Source organism: Pongo pygmaeus, chromosome 21 (genome assembly GCF_028885625.2).
Source record: "Pongo pygmaeus isolate AG05252 chromosome 21, NHGRI_mPonPyg2-v2.0_pri, whole genome shotgun sequence".
NCBI classification, from domain to species: Eukaryota; Metazoa; Chordata; class Mammalia; order Primates; family Hominidae; genus Pongo; species Pongo pygmaeus.
This window is the reverse complement of record NC_072394.2, coordinates 53,508,192-53,520,401: the sequence shown is the minus strand read 5'-3', so window position 1 is coordinate 53,520,401 and position 12,210 is coordinate 53,508,192. Positions and strand designations below refer to the sequence as shown.

Genomic DNA, 12,210 nt, shown 5'->3' with positions numbered 1-12,210 from the left:
GTGCCCCCTCTTACTTGAGGTGATCAGGCAACAATCTTTTAGAGCATCTTTTTTTTGTAGAAAGGATTCACACATGTTGATGGAAGGTGACAAAAAACATTACTTTGACTAAACGTTTTTGTAAAGAATGCTATATTTAGATAAATACCATCTTTCGCCTTGCATAAATTTATACTCCCAACTAAAGAAATAGTTATAAAAATATAAAGAATAATTGATAACAGTTAAAAACTTGAAGAAAATCAATGTTTATTTTTGGAGGCAGTTTTGTATTTGGTTATCTTTTATTATCAAACTGAGAGAATAGTAAAAGTCCAATGAAGTTAGTAAGAATAGAAGAATACAGAAACTGGTTACATTTCCTGCCTGCTTGTTATCTTTATTAAGAGTGTTATAATATGATTATCCTAGGCAATATAATTGATGTTCATTATTCAGATTTAGCTTTCAGTACATACGTGTCATCATTTGCAAAGTAGTTTTCTTTCTAATCTTCCTGGTTCTCTAACTCCCTCACCCCCCTTTTTAGCCTCAGTACTACTGTACATTTTCCAGTAAGCTTAAGGAAAGAGGATACTAAACTTTATTTTCTTACCTCTCTCTTGCTGCACAGTTTTATCTGCTAATCCAGAAGAACATTCTGCCCCTGGATAGTCAGAATTACGTGTTTTATGGATTGGGGAGGGAGGGGAGGAAAAGGAGGAGGCATCAGAGCTGCCTTTCTATGAAGAGTTTCCGGCATCTGGAAGCTCTTTTGCCCAGGCTTATAGGAGAATGGAAATCAGCTACCTCTGTTCAGGGCGGTGTATTTTAGAAAAAGATTGAGTGGGGTGATTGTTTCCAGACTGGCTGTAGGCTCTCAATCTTAAAGCTGTATAAGATTAATTTTTTAAAATGCAAATATATAAACGTTTTTGCAACTGGTTTGATTTAAATGTAGGGCTTAGTGGCACATGTAAAGCAAATAAAGTATGTTCACTACTTCAGATGCAAATCCTAAAATAGGAACAGTAAGGGCTCATTGGCTATAAGAAGAAATAGGGTTTTACCGTGACCACAGTTTTTGACTCAATGAGTGATATAGACAGGTATTAAATATGTTGCTAAGGTAAAGGCAGGAAGGAAAGAAAATGCATAAATACAAAAATGATTTTTTTTCTTTCAACATTTTGTTTTTTAGTTTCTGAAATAGAAATCAATACATTTTGTTCCATAATCATTTTAACAAGCTTGACCTTTTTTCAGTATAAGCTGACTCGATATAGGTGCTTTAAAACTTCCTTTTTAAAAAACCATACGTTTTATCTTGGCAAATAGCTCATCAAAAAAAATACATGTGTACATGGGAAGTTGTTTTTCATTATTTTCGAGCACAACCCCCAACTTAAAATTTGGTCCACTGAAATATGTAAATATTCCTCCATATCACAAAAATAAAATCTCATGGTTGGGAAAAAAAAACAAATGTTTGGCATAGGCCTGAGTAAGCTTGAAAAACAAGTTAGGACGTTTAACTGTATGGAGGAACATCACGGAGTCCACCTAGAACCATCTAGCAGAATGACTAGCCTGTTGCTATTGGAGCTCTTGTATTTCAGAGACTGATACAAGGTGCATGCTCGGAGGTTGCTGAAGATTAACAGCAGCCACAGAATCACTTACTCAGAATTAGCCGAAATTCAGTATACAAGAATATGTGACAAGAGTAGAACAGTCAACAGTTACTCAGTGCCCGGAAAGCAAGCTGTAAGTTTAGAACAAGAACCTCAGCAGGAACAACAGTCAACATGTTCATGAGACTTTGAAGGTGAGAAAACATTTGTAGATGATGTCCTGTGCCCAAGTATGTTAGTTTCCAGGACACTGGGGACAGTATCACAACATAGAAAGTAAGAAGAAATCCAAGCTGTTTAACCTTCTACCATTCTCTTGAGTATTAAACCCAGGCCACATTTGGCCACTTGCGGGGTTTCTTTTCTTTATTCTCTATGTAAATATTGCTCCTTGGGACACCAGCAGTTTTGCTTCTTCCACTCTTATCACAGGCTAAGTGTGGAGGAGTGTTACCCTCAGTGTCTTGGATGTTTGTGGATGCTTTGTAATACAGAAGGATATGAATCATCTTGAAGTTACCCTTGGCTGTGGCCTGGTGCTTTGCTGTAGCCTCATAATGATCCTTACCATCTGGATTAGCCCCACCTTCTAGTAACAGGAGAGCAATCTTATGCCTGTTTTTGGAAGCTGCATGATGTAGGGGAGTAGAGCCATTTTGATTGACAGCATTCACTTGAGCACCTTTTCCCAGAAGGGCTTTTACAGTCTCATTCTGGCCAGCACAAACAGCAATCTGAAGAGGAGACCAATCTCGCATAGTCTTTATCATTTACTGGCACTCCAAGTTGAAACAAAAATTCAACAATTTATGTATGTCTGGCTGAGCATGCCCAATGCAATGCACTTCTGTCCTGGCCAGTTCTCATAGCCAGGGGTTTTATTGGGCAGAATCCTCTCCTTCACCTCCTCCAGCTTCCCTCTGTAGGTCAAGTTGCAGACCATAAGTTTAGACACACACCCCTCTGTTTTGCTTTCCCAGGATTGATGTTTTCTTTCTGATTAGTTTCTATCTTAACAGGTACTAAATGTTTCCACACAGACATAACAAAATCTGTTCTTTAAATAAATAAAATTATCGTCACAGGTAGCAGTTAACTGATGCTTTGATTTTGTTCATGAGAATCAAATGCTTGTCCCTCTTAGAAAATTGCCAGCATAACTTAACATTTTTTAGTTAGATCATTGGTTTAAGGAAACTTCAAAAATCTTACTCTTAAACCCCAGTGGGGGTTATAAGATAAATATAAAATTTCTTGCATCAGCATCAATTGGAGTAATTTAAATATCAAGGATCTGAAATTCTTACATAGTAACTTGGGTTGATGTTATCAAAAAGTGAAATTGTTTATATTGTAGTAGCCTGATTGTCTTCCTAATTTTTATTAACTTAGAAAATACAGCTACCTTTTTTTTTTTTTTTTTTTTTTTTTTTTTTTTTTGTTGAGACGGAGTCTCACTCTGTTGCCCAGGCTGGAGTGCAGTGGCGTGATCTCTGCTCACTGCAACTCCCACCTCCTGGGTTCAAACGATTCTCAGGCCTCAGCCTCCCAAATAGCTGGGATTACAGGCATGTGCCACCATGCCCAGCTAATTTTATTATATTTTTAGTAGAGATGGGGTTTCGCCATGTTGGCCAGGCTGGTCGCAAACTCCTGGCCTCAAGTGATCGCCCGCCTTGGCCTCTCAAAGTGCTGGGATTACAGACATAAGCCATGGCGCCCATCCTGACAGCTGCCGTTTTCTTCACTAGTAATAGCGTCATTCCTAGCCCTTGATTCCACACTCTTCTATTCTTCCAACCCCAGGTAAAAGATAATCCCAGAGAGACTGTGTTTTTCTTTACAACTTTAGGGTAGAAATGTTTTTTAAAAAATCACAGTGTGAACTTTATTTTCTGATCCTTTAGGTTTACTGTGGATTCCCTATCACTTCATACTTTGATCAGACTAATAATATTTGGTGAAGATTTTCAGTAAACTGTCAGAATTCTGCTATAGCCATCAAACTTCATGCTTTGGTTTGATTGCCCACTAGGCCCGGATTCTACATTTCAGTAACCTGCCGCTTTTGCGTAAATTTGCATCATGGGCTTAGTTTAGATTAGTGACTATTTCGTGGAGGTACTTGGGGGCAGGGAATCTTTTTTTTCTCTCTTTCAACCTGAGCACCTCTAGTTTTTATCTTTTTTATATTTCACCTAGGATTCCTTTGGAAACGGGTTTCACAGCTTTTAAAAAATAAAAAGTTTGAAGCTAGGTGCAGTGGCTCACACCTGTAATCCCAGCACTTTGGGAGGCCAAGGCAGGCAGATCACTTGAGGTCAGGAGTTCGAGACCAGCCTGGCCAACATGCTGAAACCCCATCTCTGCTAAAAATATTTTAAAAAATTAGCCCAGCCTGGTGGCGCGTGCCTGTAATCCCAGCTACTCGAGAGGCTGAGGTGGGAGAATCGCTAGAACCTTGGGAGGCAGGGGTTGCAGTGAACTGAGATTATGCCACTGCACTGCAGCGTGGGTAACAGAGGGAGACTCCCGTCTCAAAAAAATGAGGTCTGAAAATCACTAGTTTAGGCTAAGTTATGTTTAGGTGTTAACCAGGAAGAAGTAATGATCCTTGTGTAGCTCTCAGTGCAATATTAGATATGCTTTTCTTAGTGGAAATGAAAGTTTTGCATTCACTAGTGTAACTGATACATTAGTCATCACTTTGGGTTATGTTCAGGTTTTGGTTCCCGAACATTATAAAGTGGCAAAGTTACACCTGCAGTTGAAGGAAAGTAGGACACACTATGACACACTAGATCCTCACTTGGAGTAGTTTAAAATGTAATCTGGACAAGTTGGACTTAGAGGCTAGCTTTTTTCTTCTGGCTTATCTGTGCCTGTTCAGAGGTAGCTGGGTTGTCTTTTGCTTATCTAAAACAGGCTTATCTTTTTGTTTTGTCTTTCTTTCAGATGATACTAGTAAATGCTTTTCTGCTTTTTTTCTGCCCCTAAAAATACAGACTATATGGTGCCATCCTTGATGTGGTAGCTCTGCAGAACTACCATAGACAAGCTCCACTAATTCTTGGTGTGCCAGATCCTGCAGACCTTACCTTGAGCCTGCTAAACTGGGACTGTCATCTGTTGGGTGATGCCATTGCACTACAGCCTGGGCAACAAGAGTGAAATTGTCTCAAAAAAAAAAAAGAAGAAAAGAAATGAAATCTGGGCTTTTAGTGTATCCATCACCCAAATAATGTACAAGGACACCTTTTTCAGTTAGTGTTGCTAGGAAAATTGGATTGCCATAGTGCAGAAGAATGAAACTAGACCCCTATCTCTCACGGTATACGGAAGTCAACTCAAGATAGAAAAAAGACTCAAAGTGAGACCTGAAACTAGGGAAACCTGGGGAAAACTCTCATGGACATTGGTCTAGGCAAAGAATTCATGACTAAGACCTCAAAAGCACAAGCAACAAAACCAAAAATAGATGGGACTTAAACTGAAAAAGTTTCTGCACAGATACATATATCATGCGCATATGGTTTTAATTTATCTGTAGCCTAGGGCCTAGATGAATCTCAGATTTTCATTCCAGCTGTCTGACTCTTGCTTTGTAAGAAAGCACATGAATAGGATATGGGCCTGGATTAGTAAAACATTAATGTTTGGGCCCTAATCAGTAGATGTGGGTATAATTTGCAAAGACTAATAGGAATGAGTATGGCTAGTTCGCTCAACAGTGTTAGTCTCCAAAATTGAACGTTGGCTGGGCACGGTGGCCCATACCTGTAATCCCAACACTTTGCGGGGCCGAGGTGGGAAGATCACTTGAGCTCAAGAGTTGGAGACCAGCCTGGGCAGCATAGGGAAGACCCCTATTAAATTTTTTTTAAAAATTAGCTGAATGTGGTGGTGCATACCTCTAGTCTCATCTACTTGCGAGGCTGAGGCAGAAGGGTTGCTTGAGCCCGGAGAATTGAGGCTGCAGTCAGCTGTGATCATACCACTGCACTCCAGCGTGGGTAACACAGAGTGAGACCCTTTCTCAAAAATAATAATAATTGAATGTTTACATGTAGTTCATCAGATGGCATGTGCTTACCAAAAAGCTAGTTACTCTCTATTTATTTATTTAGAGGCAGGGCCTTACTCTGTCACCCAGGCAGTGGCATGATCATTGCTCACTGCAGTCTTGAACTCCTGGGCTCAAGTGATCCTCCCACCTCAGCCCCCTGTATATCTAGGACCACAGGTCCACACCCATGCTTTCTTGTAGAAACATAGGTCTTGCTGTGTTGCTCAGTCTGGTCTCAAACTCGGCCCCCTAACATGCTGGGATTATGGGTATGAGACATTGCACCCACACCTAGTTACTTTCAGTCATAAATCACTTGCAAATGTTAATTTTGTTATTAATAGTTCATTGAGCTTTCTCTGAATTCTTCTAGAATTTAGGGTGTTTAACTCTTTTCATATAGTGTGTTTTGTTTTTTTTACTTGATGAAATCAGAGCCAAAGCATTTTTTGCAGTAACTTTCATCTTACAAACTCCTGTTCTTTCTACTAGACCCAGTTCACAAGTGTAATTATTTTGCATAAATGCCCTGTCTTCCCTCTTAATTATTCACTTTCTCTTCTGTGTCCGCCTGCCCAGTGGGTCTGTCAAGACTTTTGGTTGTGAGTGACATGAACTTAGCTTAGGCAGAAACGATAATGTGTTTGTTTATATATTGGGAAAGGCTGGCATAGGGAAGTGCTGTTCTTCGGGCACAGCTGGATTGAGGACCTTAAACAATATCAATAGAAATTGTTCCCTTTGCTTCCTTCATGTGATGGCAGGTCCCAACTCTCCTTTTCAGCGTCACTGTCACCGCTGTTTGGGGGACATGTCCAACTCTACTGGTCATTATCTTACATAGATGAAATATTCTTAACTAGTCAAACTGAGTCATGTATACTCTGCTTTGCTGGAAAAGTGACTTTCTGTCTTCCATCAATCGTGGCAGAGGCGTTTCCAAGAGGAGGCTGGGCAGGCAAAAACAAGTGTCTAAACCCTACTGATTGAGGGCTGGCTATGTGTATTCTAGGCTGGAAGAAATCGACTGTTGAAGGGGAAGAAGAACCATGTCTTACTCATCTCTCTATTCCTAGCACAGTTGAGTGGCTAAGTGCAAGTGCTCTGAAAATGACTGTCTAACAGATGAACAATATATGAGTTTGTTAAATTGGATATTTTTCCTTTTTTATGTCGTGAGCTGAAAGGTTTGGCTGAAGGGAGCTAGTTCTCCTTGGTATTGGAATAATGATGCTCATCTGATTTCTTTTTTTTTTTTTTTTCTTTTTCTTTTTGAGACAGAGTTTTACTCTTGTCTCCCACAGGCTGGAGTGCAATGGTGCAATTTCGGCTCACCGCAACCTCCGCCTCTGGAGTTCAAGTGATTCTCCTGCCTCAGCCTCCCTAGTAGCTAGGATTACAGACATGCGCCACCATGCCCAGCTAATTTTGTATTTTTAGCAGAGACAGGGTTTCTCTATGTTGGTCAGGCTACTCTCCTGACCTCAGGTGATCCGCCCGCCTCGGCCTCCCAAAGTGCTGGGATTATAGGCGTGAGCCACCATGCCCGGCAATTTTTTTTTTTTTTTTAATGGCCATCCTAATAAGGAGGCAAAAGAGAAAGGATTAGCTATCCTTCTGCATGTCAAAACCCATCTCTGGGACAATTTTTAGCATTAGTGTTAAGGTTTCTTTCTCCCTAAGAGTAATAATTACCTATATTTTAGTTTTTAGCTCTCTTTGCATTCAAAAGTGAGGAAAGGGCCCTGAATTTCAGGCAGAGACAATTTCTTATCTATTCTGTTCCCACCCCTCAGTTACTTAAGTATGGATCCCTTGTCCACATTTATAAAGGAGAATCAAATAGATAACCTTTTTTTTTCTTTTTTTGGAGACAGAGTCTTGCTCTGTTGCCCAGGCTAGAGTGCAGTGGCTCGATCTCGGCTCACTGCAAGCTCTGCCTCCTGGGCTCACGCCATTCTCCTATCTCAACCTCCCGAGTAGCTGGGAGTACAGGTGCCCACCACCACGCCCAGCTAATTTTTTGTATTTTTAGTAGAGATGGGGTTTCACCATGTTAGCCAGGTTGGTCTCGATCTCCTGACCTCGTGATTCGCCCGCCTTGGCCTCCCAAAGTGCTGGGATTACAGGCGTGAGCCACTGCGCCCAGCCTAGATAACATTAATGAACACTAGAGCCAGCTATTGATTTGAACTTAGGTTTCTTAACAGCAAGCAGTAGACGCAAAGAAACATAGGGTCCTTCTCTTCTTTTTCTTATCACCCATAATGATTGACTGATAGAGTTTGGTTGAAACTTTTTTCCAAAGAATTGTTTGGCTTCTTATAGTTCAAAAAGCTCACAAGAAAGGGTAACAGTGACCCCTTCTGGGATGGGGAGCTGCGTGGCTGGAGGGATAAGAGTGAGAAGGAAGCCTTCTTTGCTTATATTTCTGAATTGTGTGCTTGTTTGATCTACTGAGAAACGTATTTAAAGCAAAAAAAAAAAAAAAACAACAAAAATCTTTGCAAATGCTTTTGAAGGTGCCAATGCATATGACTGTTATTTCAGCTGCAAATGGACAAAATCTTAGAGAAATGATCTCCATGAACAAATGCAGGGAGGGCACACTTTGTTCTGGAGAAAGGGAGATTATGGAATTTCCAAGGTTATTAGGAATGTCAGAAATATGCATATGAAGAGCATTATAATCTTTACACTGAAAGATGTAGAATGTTCTGAGTTAACATGAACATAGATTCCTGGCCAAGCATGGTGGCGCACACCTGTAATCCCAGTACTTTGGGAGGCCAAAGCCAGCAGATCGCTTGAGCTCAGGAGTTCAGGACCAGCTTGGGCAACATGGCAACACCCCATCTCTACTACAAAAAAAACACACACACACACACACAAAATATAGCCAGGCATCTAGGTAGTGTACACCTGTAGTCCCAGCTGCCTGGTGGGGCTGAGGTGGGAAGATCACTTGTGCCCAGGAAGTCGAGGCTGCAGTGAGCTATGATTGCACCACTACACTCCAGCCTGGATGAAAAGTGGAACTCTGGCCAGGCGCAGTGGCTCATGCCTGTAATCCCAGCACTTTGGGAGGCTGAGGCAGGTGGATCACCTGAGGTCAGGAGTTTGAGACCAGCCTGGCCAACATGGTGAAACCCTGTCTCTATTAAAAATACAAAAATTAGCACGATGTGGTGGTACGCGCCTGTAGTCCCAGCTACTCAGGAGGCTGAGGAAAGAGAATTGCTTGAGCCTGGGAGGTGGAGGTTGCAGTGAGCCAAGATTGTGCCGTTGCACTCCAGCGTGGGCAACAAGAGGAAAACTCCGTCTCAAAAAAAAAATTGCCGGGCGCGGTGGCTGTAATCCCAGCACTTTGGGAGGCTGAGGTGGGCGGATCACGAGGTCAGGAGATCAAGACCATCCTGGCTAAACGGTGAAACCCCCATCTCTACTAAAAATACAAAACATTAGCCGCTCATGGTGGTGGCGCCTGTAGTCCTAGCTACTCGGGAGGCTGAGGCAGAAGTATGGTGTGAACCTGGGAGGCAGAGCTTGTGGTGAGCCAAGATCGTGACACTGCACTCCAGCCTGGGTGACAGAGCGAGACTGTCTCAAAAAAAAAAAAAAAAAAAAAGTGGAACCCTGTCTCAAAAAGAAAATACAGATTTCTCCTAGTTGCCAAGCCTACAGCAAAATAACATTTTTTGGTACAGCATTTCCCAATAAGCAGTGTCACTGCTTTATTTATAAGCCTTTTAAATTCAAAATAGATAAGTAAACCCAACACCAACTCTGTGGCTGAAATACCGCTTTTTATAAATTACAAGTTTCTTACAACTAAGTTCCCTTATGGGCATACTCACTTTTTCAGAAAAAAATACTTACCAGGCAGTGAGATGCTTCATCTTAATGTCTTAAACCGACTTTTTAAGCTGTGGGTAGGCACTTAGAAGAATGGGTTTTTCTTTCCCCCAAGCTGCCGCTTGATTCTTTTTTATGTTTTCTATAGACTAATGACCCCAGTGGTGGCCACATTTCCAAATCTTTTATGTCTTTGTTTTTCTGAGATTGTTGAGCCACTCATCTAGGAGGCAGGGAAACCATTAATGGCTGGCTTCTGGACACATCTGTTATGAAGTGTGAAGCAGAGTTAACTCAGGAAGTTCCCAAAGAACTAAATTTTGGCCCATAGAGAGTTTATGAAATGAACAGAGAAACAAGATGTCTCTTCCCAGTCTTAGGTATCTGTGGGCATCCATTTTAATACCTGGTTTCTTCAGAATTAGCCTGTGACACTTTTCTGTATTTCTGAAATATTTTTCTAGCATGTGCTTCTCTCTGAAAGACCTGGTTTGTAGTAATTGTGTTTGTTTTTTGTTTGTCTGTTTTTGAGACGGAATCTCACTCCATCGCCAGGCTGGAGTGCAGTGGTGCGATCTTGGCTCACTGCAACCTCTGCCTCCCAGGTTCAAGCGATTCTCCTGCCTCAGCCTGCCAAATAGCTGGGATTACAGGCACGTGCCACTACATCCAGCTAATTTTTGTATTTTTAGTAGAGTCGGGGTTTCACCATGTTGGCCAGGCTGGTCTCGATCTCTTGACCTCGTAATCTGCCCTCCTCGGCCTCCCAAAGTGTTGGGATTACAGGCGCGAGCCACCACGCACAGCATGTAGTAACTGTTTTAAATTAAGCAAGTGATAAAGAATTTGCTGGTTTTAAGCCACCACAAAAGATGGTTTAAAACAATTTAGCAATAAAATTTGGACAAAAAATAATTGATTTGGTCTTAATTTATATCAGAAGTGACTTCTAAGTCTGTAGTTGGCTTCACAATATGCAGATTATTAGCATAGCAGAGAGGGCAGGGGACACCATAGTCATTGCTTCATAGTGAGCGGCAATTCTATCTTCAGTATAAGGCCCAGAAGGTTTTTTTGAAATACTTTTCATTTTTGGCCCCAATTAGACTTTGGTATTTCATATAGAATATTTTGAGACTTCTAAGTTAGGGTAACATACCCAGTTTCAAAATTTCTAGGGGTTACTCTTTGATTTTGGTAGATTTCACTCTTTATCCTTTTATTTTCCATTTTTTATAGTTAACGTTGATTTTGGATTAGAATAATAAATGAGGCAGCATTTTATTACATTTGGATTAGTTGACTTGCCATTTACAGATGATATTGCTATTACAGAGTAACAGCCTTTATTAATTAGAAAACTGGATTTGCATATATTAAATTTTAATTTCTGGTGCTTTGCCTTTTGTTTTTGCTGTTTTGGGTTTTAGAACTACTTTATATCCTGCGAAATTGTGTTAGATTTGCATTATTAAAAATTGATAAATTTTTACCATATTATGGGAAGCATTTATGATCTCATTAGAAACCATACATATTCTCAACTGCCCAAGTTTTACTAATTTTATTTTCTCATTAAAGACAAACTTTTGTTTTAAGGAACTTGGGAAAGTTGATATGAATTTCTAATTTAATGTATTAGGTCATTAAAATAATTCTTGAGTTCCCTTACACACATACAGGCTTTTCATTTTTTCAAAAGTATCCTCCTTAAAGTCTGTAACAGTTAACATTTTTGGGTACCTTTGCCCAGGTATGTCGCAGGCAGGGGTGGAGTGGGGGCATGCATTGGTCGAGTCACATATCATTACTGTATTTAGTTTGGGGAGTATACAGAAACTTAAGGTTTTTGGTTTTTGTTTGTTTGGTTTGGTTTGTTTTGTTTTGTTTTAAGAATACCGTAGCAGTAGGCAGGACAGTTCCAATTCAACAAAAACCTCTTTACCCTGGCACTCAAAACTGTAATGATGATGAACTGGTAAGCATTTTTCTGTTTTCAGATGTTCAACATCAAAATGAGAAAAGCACTAACACTTGATTTAAAAATAATTGATTGCTAGTATTTCTCTGATTTTCAACTTGAAGTTCATTACTGAACTGTTTTTTTTAAGTCTTATCAGAAGTGTGCCAGATTAGACTCATAGTCAAAATGTCCTGTTAAAAACTGGGAAAATCAGAGAGTACTTATTTTGCCTGCCTGCTTTAAGTATTCAAAATACAGTAGATATGTGCCCGGCTCAGTGGCTCACGCCTATAATCCCAGCACTTTGGGATGCCAAGGCAGGAGGATGGCTTGAGTCCGGGAGTTTGTGACCAGCCTTGGCAACATAGTGAGATCTAGTCTCTACAAAAAATTTTAAAAATTAGTTGGGCATAGTGGCATACTCCTGGAGTCCCTTCCTCTTGGGAAGCTGAGGTGAGAGGATCACTTGAGCCCAGAAGGTTGAGGCTATGGTGAATCATGAGTGCACTGCAGTCAATGAACCATGAGTGCACTGCACTCCAGCCTGCGCGACAGAGCAAGACTCTGTCTTAAAAAAAGGAAGGAAGGATGGATGGATGGATACATCAAGCCATATGCACATGAAAGCAGGTGTGTGTCTGTGTGTGTACACACTAGATGAGGATATCTATGCACCTTTTTTGTCAGATGGGTAGGGTTTATGATCCTATCAT

At 40.7% G+C, this 12,210-nt stretch overlaps 1 protein-coding gene and 1 pseudogene across 6 annotated transcripts in view; one reads left to right on the top strand and one right to left on the bottom strand.

Annotated features, from left to right (window-relative positions):
• ADNP (activity dependent neuroprotector homeobox) overlaps window positions 1-12,210 on the top strand; it is a 42,218-nt gene that overhangs the window by 14,917 nt on the left and 15,091 nt on the right. The window contains exon 1 of one of the 6 annotated variants that reach the window (XM_054466495.2): window positions 9,060-12,127. The exons of the other annotated variants lie outside the window; for them this stretch is intronic. Within the exon in view, the coding sequence (XP_054322470.1) occupies window positions 12,094-12,127 (34 nt within the window). The 5' untranslated portion in view covers window positions 9,060-12,093. Of the gene's footprint in view, window positions 1-9,059; window positions 12,128-12,210 lie in introns of those variants that run through there. 6 annotated transcript variants of the gene reach the window in all.
• Window positions 1,809-11,323, bottom strand: LOC129021587 (26S proteasome non-ATPase regulatory subunit 10-like; annotated as a pseudogene).